At 33.7% G+C, this 19,989-nt stretch overlaps 1 protein-coding gene across 1 annotated transcript in view; it reads left to right on the forward strand.

Annotated features, from left to right (window-relative positions):
* Positions 1–1,967: 1,967 nt before the first annotated feature.
* Positions 1,968–19,989, forward strand: part of LOC128982092 (uncharacterized) — a 52,027-nt gene continuing 34,005 nt past the window's right edge. The window contains exons 1-5 of the mRNA XM_054401134.1: positions 1,968–2,303; positions 8,122–8,332; positions 10,496–10,716; positions 13,052–13,181; positions 17,666–17,820. Coding sequence (XP_054257109.1) covers positions 2,019–2,303; positions 8,122–8,332; positions 10,496–10,716; positions 13,052–13,181; positions 17,666–17,820 — 1,002 coding nt within the window. The 5' untranslated portion in view covers positions 1,968–2,018. The remainder of the gene's footprint in view (positions 2,304–8,121; positions 8,333–10,495; positions 10,717–13,051; positions 13,182–17,665; positions 17,821–19,989) is intronic.

The raw sequence follows: 19,989 nt of genomic DNA on the forward strand, positions 1-19,989 counted from the left end.
TACCCAAAAATATCAAATTTTGCAATTTCTTCCTAAACTATTTTGTAGAGCTTAAAAAAAAAACAAATAATTTTGTATATTGAAGCGTTATAATGCGCCTAACGGTTACGGAGAAAATTACAAAAAAATTTAAATTTAAAATTCCCATGTTATTCTTATGGAGAATAAGTAAACTGTTGTAGTTTGCTTGTTTATTAACATATTTTGCCCAAATTTGGAAAATATTTTTATTTCTTACTAACTATTAACATTTTACATAAAAAAAAACACTTCTACCCTCCCTGTTGCCACAAACCTAAGTATGTGTTAAACTGATTCTATTTAAATAGGGATTAATGTGATATTTTTAAGGAGACATTTTAGTGTAAATCCAATCAGGCAAATGGAAATTCGCTTAGTCTGCAGGTTTGCTGCGGCGGGGGTATTTAAATGTTGTTAGCTGGTTGCAATAGTATAGAAAGGTATTCCTTTAGTCTTCTTTCTTAATTAAATATTCTTAAAACAAGAACCACTTTCAACTTTGTGCTACATTAAACTTTACATTACAATGTTTACCATTGACTACTTGACACTGAAGTAGAAATCCCATTAGTCAAAGACATCAAAGGTTCTAGCGGTTTTATCCATCTTCTGGCTGCGGCAGTCTTCGTTACCGACACTGGTACAAGCGCTCTTGTCGACAAAGCTTCGAACTATTCTGACCAAAAACAATGTGCTCTTCATCTTTATACACTCTAAAACATTTACCATGATGTGTTCAGGGTGTTCGTGTTTACTTTTGTAATGCAAATATTAATTCTATGGTGCAAATACCATTTGTTTCATGTTTTACATAGTGTTTTCGCCTTTTTTCCTTGCACAAACTCTCTCATATACTATCCTTCAGATAAAGAAAAAAGTTCAATTTTATTGTTCAAAATTGCTGTTTAAAAAACTGTTCGAATGACATGGATTTCTTTCTATGCCGCGACTCCTGCAATGCTCAAGATACATGGTGCTGCACACAGTTGCTGTAATGACGCCTGGAATGTTGCAGGCACTTTTAATAATCCATTCATAGGTATAATCTCGAAGAAAAACTGTGACGAATATTTTTTTATTTACAGACTATTTTTCTAAATTCTAGGCGTGTTAGTACCATTTAAATTGTGGTTTTATAGTGACTTAATATCATATAACACAGTATATATAGTGCAAAAAGGGTAATAGATAAATGTTTGTTAATCAATGATTATAGAATTTTGAGAATTGTATAAGCCTTTTTAGTGATCACTGATGTTCGAGTCAAAATCTTGCGTATTTCTTCACACCACCCAAGCAATGTTGCCGTAAGACGATTAAATAAACGGGGAAAATATTAGTACCAGTTCAATTAATGAACACAATACTTGTATAACAACAAAAGACATTTTATACCACCAAGTCATGTTTTAAAAACTTTATATTTAGTTAGCTTTTTGCCACCTGATTTCGTGAATTTCACACCCTTGAATGTGCCCTTGTTTGCGAGAGTTTTGATCTAGAATATTTGTATTGCAAGTTATTAATTTATTAATTAATAAGTTATTTTAATTAATTAGCTACCACCCCAATGTTGAAAATGTTTAGCTACTGACAAATGTATTTTTATTGATATAAGCTGCAACGCAGAGTTAATACCTATAAATCTCATCTTGAGGTTTGCGCCATCATATCTCAACTTGAGTTGGCAGCCCTGACCCTAGTACCGTACATACCCCTAATCGGCTCATCACACTTGACATTCCAACATTTATTTATAACCATTCAATTTCACCCGGAGAAAGTTTGACGTAAACAATACATAATGAGAATGGGCAAATTAAATGCGGAAACGTCGTCGAACGTCGTTGGAAGCAGGGGCGGGTCGGCAAAAGGTCGTAGATAGCGTCTGTGTGAGTGAGAGAGAATGAGTGTTTAGGGGGGAGGGGGGAGGAGAGTGGCTATTCTAGCCTCAGTCATTCTCGTTAGTCTGAGAGAAAACGTGGTGGACGACCAACATGGCCAAGTCTATAACCTCCGTGTGCGCCGTAGTTTGCTCTAGTCAACGGTCCCTTTTTTCAAAAGGGGTCTCAGTGAGGAAAGCGTCGAGTTTCGTTTCCCTCCGGCAAATTTTGAACCGTTCCCGCGTAACCGGACAAAGTGTTAGAAATAACAGCTCGCTAGGAACCTGCACTTCCAGTTTCATCTTGGAATCTCCTCTAGGGCCGACACAGGTTCCTGAAGTAACGTTGTACAACTACATCTGGAAAGACTTCGAGGAGTGGGCTGACAAGCCGGCTATCGTAAGTAAACAATATCAGCTGTTCTGGCTAGTGATTGGGTGGGCAACAATGAACCAGCTGACTGGGAGGTGCGTCAGCCGCCATCATTGTTGTTTTGTGAAAATTGATAAGCACACTGCAAGGATGGCTGAATTTAATTAGCATTATTTACTGCTAATTAAATTCTAGTTAGTTTAATGGATTTGTCATTCTATGAGGAGGTTGGCGTTGACACGATTAAGCCACATCATCAGCTGTTAATTGGTATAAAAAATAGCTTTTCTTAAACCCTGGATTTCGTCCAACAACTGATAAATAGCCTAGATTGTTTGAGATGAATTTTTTGATAAAACCCTAACGCTATGGTAGTATATTAGTAGGCCTATTAACCTTGAATTCATAGATTGATTAGAAAATAATGTTGTACGTCTATCTTAAGTAAAATACTGTATTCAATATTTTATGCCGTCGGAATGAATAAATGAAATAAATGAAATGAAATATGCACACTTTAGGTTTTGTTTAAATAGAAACTTGCTAAATTTAATCATAATTGTTTAGTTCACCTAATAGACAAGTGGTGTCAGAAAAAACATCCCTAATCTAATCAAATTAATAATCAGAAAGCAGGATGTACTTGAAGAGCTTTTGAAGATCTCTATTTGTATTTTACTTATCTGAAACTGAGATAAGAAAATGTAGGTCATGATGAGATCAAGGACCTTCCTGCATTAGCAGCTGTGTATGATCAAAATGTTAATCAAGTAATGATATTGTTTTACTACATTTTAACGTGGAGGTCAATTTTCAATGTTACTTCATTATTTAACTACGAAACTGTAACTGTACCCAGCTGTCCTTGACCATTGAAGTTGTTTAAGTTGCTAAATAACTAGCATATCCAAACCAGCAATAAAACTGCCAACCATCTTCATCATGTGTTGTCACAGTCAAATTATTCAACAGTTCTGCCAATAAAAAAACATTGCTAATCGGCTAAAATAGTAAATAATATAAGTTTATTCTTGTACAGTTGCAAATGTCTATTTTAATGATTGCATGATCCTCACGCTCTCGTGTTTGTCTGTTTATAGTTACGTGTAAACCATAAAAATAATAGATAATATTTCAATTAATAATAGTTGGATAGAACTAAAGATAAGTGAGATATCTTCTTTTTAGTTGCTTACAGAGATTTTTATTTTAAGATTTTTACTTGAACAATTGTCAGGTTTATAAGAAAAAATTGTAACATTTTTGCAGGTCGGATCACAGGTAATTACAGTATTATAATCAAATTTGAGCTTCAGCTATACAAGCGTGTAATTAAGTACTGGTAATTAACTGTTGAAGAAGTTATTGTAAAGCAATTAAAATACAGTTTTAAATTCCTATTACTGATAAAAACAATAATATAATAGCAGAACGAATGTGTGAATGTACTCTACATTCAAATTCATGTATTTTGGCCTTCAAAGGTTATGGGTACCACAAATGCTATAAACCTAATCTACTGGTAAAACAAAAGTTCTTATCTATCATTGAAAACCAGGAACTTATGATACACTACTTTTGAAACAGAACGAACTATTAACTTTTCAAAGTGTGGATGACAGCACTTCCGTGTGTTATTTTGTAAGTAGACTTTGATATTTGAATGGGAGTTTGGACTGAGATAAGGCACAATCTAACCAAACAAGCGCACAAATTAGCGTATTGACTCTGTTTAACCAGGAAATATTAGGTCACAGCTGATTGTCACCTACATTGGCGTTTTGCCAGCTGTTTTAAATTGTGTCGTAACACTGTGACAGCTGTTGAGCCAGTACTGGATAAGACCTTGAATTGAATCAGCTGACAATGCAAAGTCTGCAAAACCCAACAGTTAGACACAACATTCGTGTGGAAACAGCTGACAAAGCATTCTGATTAAAGCACTGTGTTTAGTATACCATGACAAAACAGTTTCAATGAACTACAGAATATAATCCTAGTAATTATTTTCCACATGAATTTGTGTCTATTTATTAATTAACTAGTGTACATGTTGCTCGAAATCGAGCAATTGCAAAGAAGTAAAGTAGTTACAGTATTTAAAAACAAATAATTAACTTATTTTAAAACGAATAAAAGTCATAATTTCCGATGAGTTTAAAAGACTCAGCTCATAGATTACGTGACTAACAGTTACATATAATCAACATTTCTAGTAAATATTTGATCATTTTTCAAAAGCTGATCTGGTTTTTTAGTGTATTCTACATATCTTTCCCACTTATAGCCGCATTAGGTGGTCCAGGTTGATCTTCGTCAATGATAATGTAGTCTGCATAGTACTACCCTTTGTCGCTAGTATGTTTACAAATTTCAGTAATTTTTTATAGCGATGACATTTTGTTTACATTACTTAAGAATTGCCTGATTTTCTGCATAACCTCTCTGTCATAATTTTATTTGCTTCAATTGGCATTAATTTGGCTACCTAGTTACTGTTATAACGTAAGTTATATTTACCTGAAAAAAATGCAGAATTGAAAGGCCAAATGTCGTTCAGATGGTTTTTTGTTTCCCTTAAATGTGAATAATGCAAATCCTTCAGTGAAAGTTTTATTAAGGTTTCTTGGATGTAGTCATATTATTTTAAAATCACTTTACTTTTATGAAAACATATATTTAATGTCCTTGCCGTACCAGTTTAATTCAGCCCTAGAGTGTTTTCCTTTGCCAATCATCATAAAGTTAAGTCAGTGTTTACTACAAAATAGTAACACTTTGGCTAACATCCCTGTTCATTGTTTGTAGAAGAAATACAGTACCCTGTTAATTCATTTTTCTTTTTTGGTAAAATATATCAAATTGCCCAGGCTTTCTCGATTTTTTACATTGGAAAAAAAAACGAATGTAAACTAAAGTAGCAAATATTTAATTTCAACCAAATCAGTAAATGTAACCTATGTGTTTCGTTGAATTGGAAAATAAATAACAGCAATTAAATTATACAGCTGATCAAAATGTAAACAATTATGTTCTTCATAAGGATAACATGGGAACTTTCAAAGCCACTGGGGCGGAGCCCAAGGGGCTTTTTCGAAAATGTAAGGCCAGTTTGCAAATCTACGCGACATGCTCTTTCCAATGAGACGTCAATGGATAAAATCGGTTAAGAAATGGCGAAGGAGTTCAACCGACAAAGTTTCATGTAGCGTATTAATTATATAGATTATGTACTTACAATTATTATAAATGTGGTAGCCTATTTAAAACATAGCCCAATTATGTTAACACTTTTAATTAAAGTTATAAGGACAGTATCCCAGACAGCACACTTTCTCCTCAGGACATCCCACGGATATTGCGACAGGATATGCAAGATATCCCATAGTGGTCCTATGGTCAACTTGGGATATCACAGGATATCCACAGGAATGCCTAATGTCCCCGCCCGGGGATGTCCTACGGATAAGCTCACACGCATATCCGTGGGACATCCGAGGTCATCCCAGGGTAGTCCTCAGGACATTCTCAGGACATATGGGACTACTATGGGATGTCCCTGGGATAAAGTGTGGTCTGGGCCTGAACATAAAAAACACAAAATAATATAGATTTAGTATGAAAAGCTTAATTATAAGTTTAGTAAATTGATTAAATAGTTAATAAACACAAATTTTGAAGAAAAAAACGAGAAAAAAATTTTTGGCCCAGACGGGTTTCGAACCTGGTACCTTCGCCTTGTGAGCCTCTTACCTTACCTCCTGAGCTATCTGCGCTTGTTGATTATGGGTGTTTTCAAGTGGTTAAAGAGTAGCCGACAGTTGCAATGGTCGCAATACTTAAAATATTTTTGATACTACAGTATAGGCTATATATGATTCTGTTAATCTGTTTAGACCTCAAGTAGTTGAATTGTTTTTCTGGTAGTTGGAGAGGATACTGGTATTTGAATATAGATTATTTAATCACCATTAGATTAGCACTGTAATAATTGATTGTTATATGATTAAAATTAGTTTTTTGTTGTTTTATTAATTTAAAGTTAGAATTAAATTCACATTTCACACAACTATGATAGAACTCTAGTTTTCCTGAACTCAGTGGTAGTAATATGTCAGTAAAGTAAAGTCAACCCTTGCTAGCCATAGTATTAACAAGACATATTTTCAATCTGGGAAACCTTAAACTTTTAAAATAAATTATAAAACCTCAACATCTTAATGCGTGGGAATCTTATTTTTAGAAAAAAAAACAGACCAAAATTATTTGTTAAATAATGAAGACGACCCAATTATAAATTCGGAATTACAGAAAATAATTACATCAAGAACAACACTGTAACATATCCAAAATTCAAAAGATTAATTTTTCTAATATTATTTTTTATTTTTCCAATATCCTTTAAATCATCTGTTTTAACTTTGTTTAAAATTAATTTATTAAGTAAATATTTACTTTTTGTACTAGTGTAAACACAGCCTGAAGATGGAAACCAAGTTTCTGAAAGCACTAGTGAAAAAAACAAATTATTATATATTGGCCTTGTTCTTGTTGAACATTTAAATTTAGATATACTGAACATTTCATCAGTAATAGTATTTTATTTCTTCAGTTTGTTACCGGGACATTACGGGACATTACAGGATATCCAGTGGATTTTGTACATGTCCCGGGATGTCATGGGACATTCTGGGATATCCTATGGCATTCGTACATATCCCGGGACTTTACAGGATATCCTGAGGTTAACTTACAAATCCCGGGACATTACGGTATATTGTAGGATATCCTGTGGATTTCGTACTCGTCCCGGGATTTTGCGGGATATCCTGAGGATAGCGCACATATCCCGAGACATTCTCAGGACATATGGGACTACTATGGGATGTCCCTGGGATAAAGTGTGCTGTCTGGGGTACTGACAAAGAATTCTGATAATTTGCATGTCATAAGAATAGCTGTTTCCAAACTTAGTAATTAAGTCCTTAATTGGCCGTTTTATTGAACGTTAAATCCAAAGGGATAATCTAGTGTAGGTATGGTAAATAAAAAAGACATTTCAGAAAATATGATTAAGACTAGGAGCTAAGAAAAGCTTATTAGGAGATGAGCATTAGGTCTACTGCAGATGTTTTGGTTTAATCAAGCTGAGATTGTGACATTTCAGGGGGTTTTAGTGTGTAGTGGTACTAAATAAAGCATATCAAAATATGGTTCCCTATCCGTATTTTTGTAAAAAAAAACCTTTTTTTTTTGGTCCTCTTCCTCTATACCAGGTACATAACAGCCATAGTCTTTTCTCACAGTTAAATATTATTTACACTGAAAATAAGTACCATACAGCTAAGCCCCTGAAAATCCATTCAGACTCGTTAAGCGATATAGAGCGAGTTTACTTACTTACTTAATGCGCGTTTATCTGTTTTGGGCACCTAAAAGTATTTAATTTTAGGATAAGATAAAAGAGTAATAAATAATTCATAACTTACCTTACATTAAATTTTGCATCCTTAATTTTGAACATCCCCAAAAATAAGATTTATCCTGTCTGGAGGACAAATTTGCCACTAAAATGTGTGAAACGTGTTCTATAAAAAAAGTATAGGATATTATATAGGTCTAGTTTGTAGAGTGATAAACTAAATTAATAATTTTAACAAGCTGTTGTAACCATTTTTTTTATATTTTAAACTTCTCCAAGTTTTGTTCTAGGGTGTGTGTTAAAAGGTTATACTAAACCAAAAACTTCTTCAGAGAACCCCCAAAAATCACCTGAGGTTAAAAAAACAAATTTACTATGTATTTTCAAATTTTTGTAAACCAAAATATATTAATTTCTTTCTAGACATGTGGCAGCAGTGGGCGCAGCTACACGTTTGGCGAGGCAAGGTTTATCTCTCACGCCTTTGCAACTGCTTTAATTCAGCGTCTGCAGCTGAAGAAAGGCGATGTGGTCGGACTTCTCATGCCTAACGTGCCCGAATATGTGTTTGCTATCCACGGAGCATTGGAGGCCGGACTTACAGTCACTTTCGTTAACCCTCTTTACACATCCGGTAAGTCGGTATGCTACAAGACAGGATCATTTATTGTAAAACCTGGTCCTCATATGGTAAGAAACTGTTATCAAACACCCAGTAGTGGTAGTTTTTAACTTACCCTATTGTATTTTTGCAAAAGAAAATCAAAATGGCACACCATTGAAATTTTAGATGCGTTCATAACTCAAATTAAAGGTGAACTTAGTAAATCAGCAATGTAGGATCATCCTCTCCCTCCTTGATCAATTGTTTTTGGAACAACTTTGGAAGTTAAATTCTGATGCTAGAGCTAGATATATCTGCTGAATATAAATAATAAAGATGGGACTTATGTTGTGCTATGGCACGTTCGTCTTATGGAGCTGGAAGAGGGATTGGGAGGGGTAGAAAATGATGATGAGGGATCATTTAGGTTTCAGTTTTGGTATCCCATCGGTGAAAAATTAGACACTTGATACCAAGCCCTAATATCTTGATAAAATCTGTGTAGCTTATCAGCTGATTTCATGAAAATATGTTTTATCAGCTGTTTGTACAAAATGGGGAAGTTATCATGTAAATTATTAACAATAAGGACAATATGAGGAATACAGACTAATTCCAATAATATTATAGGATTTAAATATTGAGCCTATTGTACTATTGGAAATAATTATACAGAACCCAAGACTTAATTACTATTACACCTCCTGAAATACCATTTTTATACCATTTTTACCAGCACTAGCTGGCCCGACAAGACGTCGTCCTGTCCTAACGTGGTTTTATGTCAATGCTCGTTCATTTTCAAGATGAGCTCGTTCGCATGGCTCAATCACGTCCAGGTTGAAGTTTGTTCGCTACGCTTACTTACTTTAAGGTTGGAGCTCGTTCGCTGCGCTCACCTTCCTTCAGGTTTAGCTCGTTCACTACGCTAACTCGCCTCCAGTTGAAGTTCGTTCGCTACGCTCACTCACCTTATGGTTGCAAATTAGCTGTTGTCATAAATTTAAAAAAATAATAGTGCTGCACCCTGTTGGTAAACCTATTAACTTTTCAATGCTATTGAACATCACAGAATCAAATTGTTTAGTTGAACCAGCTGTTAAGATTCTTTAATTCCATTTAAATATGAGTACTCATAAGATTTACATGGGAAACTCCATTGGGGTGGAGCCCTTTTGACGGATCTGCACCAAACTTCACACAAACCATCCTTGAATAATGCCTAATAATGCCTGAAAGTTTCATTACAATCTTTTGAGCGGTTTCGGAGTCGATAAAGGGCAAACAAACATACATTGGATTTTATATATATAGATTTGCCTCCTGGACTGATTTATGGCAATATAATAGCTATTTACCTTACAAGTGTAGTAAGAGCGTTTTTACATCACGCAGGTGAATGTCGTGCAACGAGCGGAAGCGAGTTGCATAATTTACCAAAGTGATGTAAACACGCTCTTGCGTAACATTTAACGTACAAGATTTTACCTGACCCGACAATATACAGGAGGTTACGAACAATATTTTTCATTATCCATTTCACTCATCTTCTAACAGTAACGTTCATTTACAAACAAAAGCTAGGTTAGGAAAATTCTTCAAAACATAACAATAAAATTCAAGCGCACAGCTGATTTCTAGCGTTGAACGTCGTTGGCTCCAAAGAGGTATATTTTTTAAGTTAAGCACTCAATGTTATTTAAATGGGTTTCATTACATCACCGAGTGAGTTTTTTTCAACTTTACATCACTCGAGAAGTAACGAAGCTATATACATCACGCTTGGGATAGGCGAGTTTAACATGGCGGGTTAGGTAAAATAGGTTTATTACCTTAAGTCGTCAATTCTAGTTTAGTCTTGGGCAACTAGTTTCAAAACAGTTGTTTAATTTTCAAAATTCTTGTCATCATTCATAAAATTATTTGAACACATTGTTGTTGTCAATACACAGAAATATAGCATTTAATACACTCCAACACTGAGTTAACATAAAATAATGCACAACCATAATTACGATTGATGTTTTAGTAAATTTTCCTTTATTGGATATCACTGTGCAATAAAACAGAAATACTTAAGTTACCGGTACCTCTCACATACAAATATATGGAATAAAACATTATGTTATTGGATAACCGTTATTAATGTGAACTCCCTCATTACCCTTCACGTCAACAAAATCCCTTTTTCAGGGGAGATCCTTCGTCAGTTTGAGAATGCCAACGTCAAATGTTGCGTCACAATTCCGCAGCTGTTCCCAGTCATGGAAGGCATCGGACCCAAGCTGAAGGGCTACAAAGGCACCATCATTGTTGGGGGAGAGACGGATCAGACTAACCGAATCTTCGGCTTCAAGGACATCGTCACATCGGCTAAGCCTAACGTTATCCTGCCTGAGATTGACCCCAATCATGTAAGTAGAGTGTATTTCACTACGTTCACTGCAGAAAATAATTAATGACTGCCTTTTTTGGAGATTCTACCTGGTGGATCACCCGAATTCATAGTTGAGTGAACCTTGACTAAAATCTGATTTAGCTTAAGGAAGTTCGTCTTTCAGACTTTATTTTTTTATTAAACGGTAGGGCACATTTTAATCTGAAATTATATCTGCCAATGAAGCAAAAAGTATATTTATATTATAAACTGCAGATAAAATAGTAATAGAAGTCTTTGAGGATTTAATTTACCAAACAGTTTTTCACAAATATTAAAAACGTCATTGAATAGTCAAATCGGATACCTCTTGTTTGTGTATTTTGATTTGTTGATTTTATCAAGTTTATAATACAATTAAAGCCAAACATTTACTGAGTAATTTAAGACCAGAAAGAACTTGGTGAAGTATTAACAGGCCGAGATATAAATATTTTAATACTAACAGATTTCTAAAAAGTTAAACTTAATTTTGTGTTTTGGTTCGTAGCTGGTCTCTAACTTGTTTGAATTTAATGATCAATAGCTCAAATGGAAGCCCTTATATATTGATGAATTTGTTTAGGCTAAAACAAACTGCAAGCCTTAAGAACTGGAGATATAAAAAAAATTTTTTTTAAATAATTAAATTATGAAACGTCCGTAAGAAATGTATGTGGGGGAGAGTTTTTGTTTGAATATATCTTTAAAACAAAAAGATATTTTCTAAAACGGATTTTGGCTCTGAAATCGGCATGAAAATCTAGTTAATAATGATGTGTCACAACACTATCATTGCATTTAAAAAAATATGTTTATATCCAATATGGCAAATCCAAGATGGTGGCCATAAACATGTTCCCTATCAAAATGAAGTACTAACCACCCAATAAATATTAGCGGTGGTTACAAGTCAATATCTAAAAAAATTTGCATAAAAATGCATGTGCAAACTTGTTTAAAACAATTTGTCCAATGTTGGGAAAATCTGTCATTTTTAATCATGATTTTAGGGGTTTTCCTGTGGACCGATTTTTGGCAACTTTTAGTATGTCACTCTGCAGATCCAACACTACAAAATAAAACCATAAAACGTTTTCTTGCAATTTTTGTAAGGTCATATCCTATATTTGTTTGACTATAACATATTTGTATTATTAACAAAACTAAAAAAATACCTCACAATAATTAATTTACTTAGTTATTACAGCAATTTAACATTTACACCCAATCAATTGCCCTGATAATTGGTTTTCAACATCTAGCTAAGATTCCTTGAATTCTAGGGATGAAACTCTGCAAATAGCCACATTAGCATTTTTATTGATAACAGAGATTAAACTAAAATTGAAACTGACAGCATTTTGCTTCCCTCCCAACGCACTTGTTTACCAAAACCAGACATATACAACATATCTGCTGAGTTAAAAAGTTTAATAGAACAAATCTTTCCTCTTCAAAAGGAGTTAAATAAAACTAAGTTGTTATTTTTTATAATTTAAGTAAAACACAGTGCAACATAATCTGCCGATAAACAGAGAGAGTATAAACAAATGTAAGGGATTTATCATTATAATGGATCATGTGGAAAAAACAATAGATTTCTGTAAATTGACTACTATCACTGAGTAGATTATTTTTACTCTGAAAAAGTTTTCCTACCCAGCTAAAATTGCTGTAAAAGTTCTCAGTAAAATAAGGTGAGAGTGTACAAAAATCTAACTGAAATGCAGAGCCTAGGGACCTTTGTACAACCCAAATATAAGTTGTTGGAAGAGTTCCATTTGCTGAAGCATCCAATTTTTTAAAGCAAGAGTGAAAGTTTTAAAAAAACATACTGTTAGGACCATTTTCTGAAATTTTTCAACTATCTCCAAATTTTTAACCAACTGTAATTATCAAATTCAAAAAGCATTTTATTTACAACAAAGTTGATTTATACGTTCCTTATGAAACTGCAGTAAGAGTTTTGGATCTATGATCAAGAAACTAAACAAGTACCCAACTATTATTTTGAACCATATAGTGAAGAGCAGACAACCGCCTCCGTCAAAGCTCATCGGCAAGATGTTCCAGTTTATCAGTATCTTAAGTTTGACAGACTGTGAAGTACAATTGAATGTGTTAAAACACCTCAATGTGGCTACTCAACAAAAAACATTGTCTGCCCCTGATTGGTCAAAAATAAGTTTGTGAAAGATTCACATTCAAATTAAATACATGACTTGGTCTTTAGACTTGTCCAATGCAGATTTGTGAGTATACACTTGTTGTATTGATATTCAGCATGAAACGCTCATCTGTGTGTTGTTACTGATTTATGTTGTACATAGGTTGCTCTGCTACCCTACTCCAGTGGGACTACAGGGATGCCCAAGGGTGTTATGTTGACTCACAAGAACTGTATTGCCAGTCTAGAAGCCTGCAACCACCCAGAAATCGTCAACCACACCCCTACCTCAGGTGAGCCGACCATTCAGATAAAACAAACTTTGAGACATTTCATTACCTTAGGTCTTGCCAGATTAGATAATTTGACTTGGTAATAAATTGAACTTTCATTTACCTTGAGGTAAATTGTTTATTTCTCATAACTTTCTGTTACCTACATGTTATATTTGTAATGAATATGAAACTTTTACATCAGAAGAATCAGGTCATAAAAAACCGTAATTTATAATAATTAAATAGGTCCCAATGTACTGATTATATATTTCTATAAGGCATCAATTTGATTTTTAATGCAAGAATAACCGCTTTTGTGTACAGAATCGTTAAATTTATCCAAAATGTATCACTATTTTCCAAAAAGGTGGTGCATAAGACATTGTTAGAGTTTCTGTTTAAGATAAGGCTAAATATTTTCTTGAAAAAGTAAAATCTGTACAGTTTATAAGAATAGTGAAAAAAGGCAACATAGAATGAGATAACAATTACCCCACTGTAAAGTACATAGTTTTAAAAAGAGAGTGTAACATTTGTTGTAAGCCGTGTTTACAAAAGGCCAGTAGACAGGCAGGTTACATAGCACCTTACCTGCCTCTAGTGTATTTCAAGTTACTTCAGGCAGATAACCTGCCCGCTTTGTGTAATCATGGCTATATGGCAAACTGTCATTCATATTTAGCTTGTAGATGGATTGCTCAGCACAAGTTTTCTTATTGTTCTAGTGATAGTGTTATATCACAATCAGCTGATAAATTGTACTAGTGAACTTTGTCCATTCTTTATCAGTAGTGAGTGTTCTTTTCTAGGTTACTGAACAAAGATTGGTTCATACCTTTGTTTGTTGTGCATAGATAAGCTTTTATCTGATTTAATTAAATCACTTATCAGTACTGAATCATTGGATTAATCATGCAAACATTTTGATTAAAACCCCATTGTTATTGAAACTTCAATAATGACCAGTATTATTTACAAATACATTGATTGGCAAGTGGGTTTGGGTATCACATGTTTTACCAAAATGCCTTCTTCTATAATACAATAAAGGGGATTTCTGTAACAGCTCTTTATCACCTGTCCTACATAACCAATTTTTAAAACTGAAGTGTTTATGACTTGACGCCCCCTGACACTGGGACGAACAGTCATTTAAAAAAAATCTCGCCTTCTGAGGTTACAGCTTTAAGGGTCCGCAGGACATCGACTCGGAAATCTCAGCTCGGGCTTCAGTAGCTATGTTGCGCCATTGAAAAGCGCCGTGAGAAGCGCTTGCAGACGTTCACGGCAACTGCCTTTGTAAACTATACCCATACATGCTAGTAAAAAAATGAGTGGGGTTTTACAGAACAAAGAACAATCTATGCGTCTCTGGTTTTAGAATTTTAAAGTAACAATTCTATGAGTTAAAGCAGTTTAAAATTGCCGTTTTTCGTCTACATTCAAAGAAAAGATTTTCAGGCTTTATGGTACGATATTAAAACTATTGAAGCCACAACAATCTAGATAATTTAACCCTAGCAGTGGCCAATGTTGGAAGTGGGGAATTAGATAGTGTATTTTTTCGGTAAAGTGAAAAAAATAAAAAAATTAGAATTTTTCTTTTTGAATTTTCAAAAGCAGCCTCGGCAAAATTTTCTACAGATTTTTTATGGGAAATTCATTATATACATTTTGTAGACAATCTAATTCTTTACATAGAAATATATAACATGTTAGGGCAATAACAAACGGAGAACTGAAAAAATTGAAAACCGTAGGCCTACAGCTTGTGTTGTAAAAAGTTATATATGTGTATACGGTACTAATAATGATATATACATGTTTGTAGAGCTTGTAAAGTAAGGAATCCAAAAAAGTCATAAAGTTTATGGTAAAAATAATTTTTTTATTTATAAATAAAATAATGTTTTTGTGTTTTAGCGATTTTGTGAAAAAAATTCATAGAATTTAGTATAAAACTTTTGTACCGAATGTTTTAGCGAATTTCCCTATAGGGAAGTAGCTATTACCGTAGGTCTCATGGTAAGACCTAAGCCCGGGACCGATTAACTTTTTCATTTTGATATCCCCAGAGGCCAAAAACACCATTCGTTCAAATTTTTAGATATCTATATATAGATATATATATATATATGTGTCCATCCGCACGATAACTCGAGTAATTTTTGTCCGATTTTGATAAAATTTGGTTTGAAGGTGTAAGGCGGGATAAACTTGAATGAATTCATGAACCAGCATGATCGGACTATGGGAACGGGGGTTTATGGGGGGTTTTATGGGGTAAAAATAGGTTTTTCCCATTTTTTACCCTAAAAACACAAAATTTCACAATTTATTTTCAAACCATTTTGTAGAGCTTAAAAAAACAAATAAATTAGGATATTGAAGCGTTATTATGCGCCTAACTGTTACGGAGAAAATTCAAAAAAATTTTAATTTTAAAATTCCCATGTTATTCTTATGGAGAATACGTCAACTGTTGTAGTTTGCTTGTTTATGAACATATTTTGATCAAATTTGGAAAATACATTAATTTCTTACTAAACCACAGTACCTTTTAACATTTTACATTAAAAAAAAAAACTTTAACCCTCCCTGTTGCAGCAAACCTAAGTACTCATTAAACTAATTCTGTTTAAATAGGGAATAAATGTGATATTTTTAAGGAGACATTTTAGTTTAAATCCAATCAGGCAAATTGAAATTCGCTAAGTCTGCAGGTTTGCTGCGGCGGGGGTATTTACTTCAAACAAACATAATCATCTTGTAGTGTATTCAATTACCTAAATAAAAATGTATAACACGTTGGGTAACAATTTTTTTTTTACCTGTTAGGGGCATAATAATATAAATAAACAGAAAACCGCAGAATACAACCGCAAGAAAAATACAACCTCTTATAAACACAATTTCACACTATTCAGTAAATATTCATGCATAATAAAATCCATGAATATTACTGTTATATACAGTACACACACATTTCTCTAACAATACGAAATAATAACGAATTTAGTAATAAATCGCAGATAAAACGAGAGCGAAAACTCACCAGCAACAACACGCAATGGCGAATACAAGGCACTTTGTATATGAGACCTTGACAGTAGTGACGCACTTTCGTCGTCTTAGTGAGAGAAAACGGAAATAATAACCCTGAGCACAGGGCTGCCACTATCATAAGCTACATTTCTTCCTCTTCAAAATTACATATTATATGACTAATAATAATAACTTACACTGTATGTCATTCGTATTTTCCGTACTAGCGTATTACACTGGTTGGCCATTTGTTATAAATTTTGAAAACATCTGTTTTCATAAAATCGTACACTGTTGTGCAATCAATATTTCGTTCTAAATATCAATACCACAATGAAGATAAAATCAAAGGCTATCCAGTGGTACCACCCGCAACATCCCAAGACGAAAATTACCCAACCAGGGTAATGCGAAACAAGTCGTGTTTTGACAGTTCCCAAGTGTCAGCTGCAAAAGTCATGCCGCGCCAAAAATTAATTTGATTTATAATCGTTGTGACATTGTTATATACCTGGTACAGGGTTTGTTTATATAATAAAATAAAAGTTCAGAATGTGATCTTTCGAATGGTATATATATATTGCTCATATCAGAGTTGATTATAAGCGGTTTTTTTACTGTTAAAAAATGTCTGCCCATACTAGCGTATTACACTGGTGGCCATTCTAGGCGTCACGGCTAACGAGCGTATTACACTCCTTGGCCACTGCTAGGGTTAATCCTCTTCAAAATGCCACCCTAACTTTGATTCTACGTTAAGTGTAGCCTTCGGAAACACGGTTGCCCCAGACCCTTGCGTTTACACAAAACGGCAGGGGTAGGGTGGACTCTTAACATACAAATTGTGTGACTACTTATCTTCATAGTAGCTTTGACTATTCATACAACTAGACATTCCATCCCCATGTTAAAGTTGTCCCCATGATTTTAATCAAATTTGTTGTAGTTGATGTGAGCCACCTACAGATTGACCTAAATCACTGACTTCTGTCGAATACTCGATGGTTTTTACCAAGTCAAAGTGATGGAACGACTTATTATGAGCAGCAAATGTTATGACCTTTATAAACTATGTCAGGAACAAAAAGTATGGTAGACAAATTTTTAGACAATAGCACATTCTGTGACTGGCTCACACAACTACATTATTTTTTAGTAAAAAAATTGGCGACAGCTCATGCATATGGATGTCTTTTTCTGTATCCAATAGTCAATTAAATTAGTGTCAATGATGATATAGAATGAAAAATAAGCAATTAAAAAAATTCAATAAGTTTTACAAAAGATATAACTAGAATTTATACTCTATAAATGCATATGGGTGCATATGGAGTAAAACAAAATGCACAGCTATTTTGAGGTGCTATGATGATAAATAATTGTATACCTTAACTTAATAAATCAAATATCAGTAGTTAAATTTTTCACTAAGTTACGGGATTTGTCATTGATTACAGGTGATTACCAGGAGCGTGTTTTGAGTGTTCTGCCCTTCTTCCACATTTACGGGTTCAACGCAATTCTCAATACATCCCTCCTCTATGGACTTCATATGATCTCTATTCCTAAATTCACTCCAGAGTCATACATCGAATGTGTGCTCAAATATAAGGTAGTATATTAGTGCCTCATTAAATAATATTTTTGTATTTAATGGTTTTTCCCTAATTAAATAAATTTATGATTTATTCTATGGATTTATTTATTTATTTGGATGGGTTTCCTAACCTAAAGAGATCTAAACTTTTAGGTCTTAGGTAAATTTACAACCTAAGGCATGGATTCGGAACCCCCAGGTATGGCATTGTGACACCATTTGTGATTTATGGTGTAAAAAACAGAGCCTCCAGGACAGAAGTTTAGAATAGAATAGAATAGAATAGAATAGAATAGAATAGATTTATTGGTCATTCAGTAATTACACTATAATTACAATAGACTTCGTCAAGTTTAAACAATAAGTAGTCATAATACACTATACACAAGAGTCATAAATAATAATCTCTACCTAATTTAAAAATCACAGCCTCTTATATCTAAATCAAAAAATTCATTGATGTGGTATAATGGCCTACTTTGAAGCCAAACATATAATTTACTGTTAAATGCATTGTCAGAAATACTTTGAAGTTCCAAGGGCAGTTTGTTGAACAATTTGATTCCCAATGAGTTATGATAGTTATTAGTTAGACTTAACCTATTTTTTGGAATTTCCAGTTTGCATTTATTTCTAGTGTTGTGTTTATGAATTTCATTTCTTTTGACCAATAAATTAACATTCTTTTTTATCAAAATCAGAACCTCATAGATGTATAAATTTATCACTGTCAGAATCCCAGTTTGTAAGAATAATGGTCTACAGTGATCTAGGCTATCTGCACCTGATAAAATTCGGATAGCTTTTTTCTGTACTAAAAGAACATGTTCAATTCCAACACCATTACCCCACACTATAAGACCATACCTAAGCAAACTTTCAAAAAAGGCATAATATGACATTTTTAAGTACTTATCTGATACAAGTTTTTTTAGGTTTATCAGAAGGTAAATTACTCTGGACAGTTGTTTACATACATTTTCAATATGAACTTTCCAAGAGAGCCTACTATCAATAGTAATACCTAGTAACTTAACAGGTGAACAGTTTTCTAAATCTACATCCCTAAAAGAAATTTGCAAATTACATGTTTTACTTTCATTTAAATACAAGCTATTTGAATTAAACCAATTGACAGTATCAGTAATTGAGGTAGTTACCACATGTTTAAGTTCTAAATTGGCATCATTAACATTCAGTAATGTAGTGTCATCTGCATAAATAATAGTCTTACAAGTTAAGTTATCAGGCAAGTCATTCATTAAAACTAAAAATAGAATAGGCCCTAATACTGAGCCTTGTGGCACACCTTGGTTCACACAAGCAACATCAGAACGTATGCCATCCACTTCTACTATCTGTTTGCGGTCCAGCAAATATGACTTTAATATTTCAAGCTCTCTGTTATATAAACCATAAAATCTAAGTTTATCAAGTAAAATGTCATGATTAACACAATCAAATGCTTTGCTCAGATCACATAAGGTGATCTGAGCTAAAGATCCCATTTCCAGAGCAGAAATTACCTCACTAACTAGAGTATCTATGGCTTTTACCGTTGATTGACCAGATCGATAACCAAACTGACTGTTACTGAATAGGTTTGATGATTCAAAATGAGCACATATTTGGACTTTCAAAACCTTTTCCAAAATCTTTGAGAAAATAGGTACACAAGAAATCGGCCTATAGCTACTTGGACATGCCACTGGACCTTTCTTATAAATTGGAACAACTCTTGATAATTTTAGTGGGCTCGGAAAAATACCTTCATTTAGACAACAATTTATACAAAAAGTTAAAGGTTCCAAAATACAATCTATTATAGACTTAACTAAGCTACTACTTAAACCATAAACATCTTTGCTATTGGTGCTTTTTAAAGACATTACAATTTTACGAACTTCAGTGCAAGTTACCTTAGAAAATTCACACTTTTTTGCTGGTGGGATTAGCACATCTAACAACTGATTGGCATCACTCACTGAACCTTTCACTTTAGAACTTATTTCTTTTACTGATGACAAGAAGTAATTATTGTGCTCATCTGGAGAGATGTTACTTGAAGCTCTGAGTGATGATTGACCCGTTGCCCTCTTGATCACGGACCAGGCTGCTCGTTTTGCCTTCTGATAACATTTACATTTTGAAATGTAAATGACTCTATTTTATAGAGTTTTAGGT

Source organism: Macrosteles quadrilineatus, unplaced genomic scaffold, assembly GCF_028750875.1.
Source record: "Macrosteles quadrilineatus isolate MER2022 unplaced genomic scaffold, UCM_ALF_1.0 Scaffold_107__1_contigs__length_349487, whole genome shotgun sequence".
NCBI lineage: Eukaryota > Metazoa > Arthropoda > Insecta > Hemiptera > Cicadellidae > Macrosteles > Macrosteles quadrilineatus.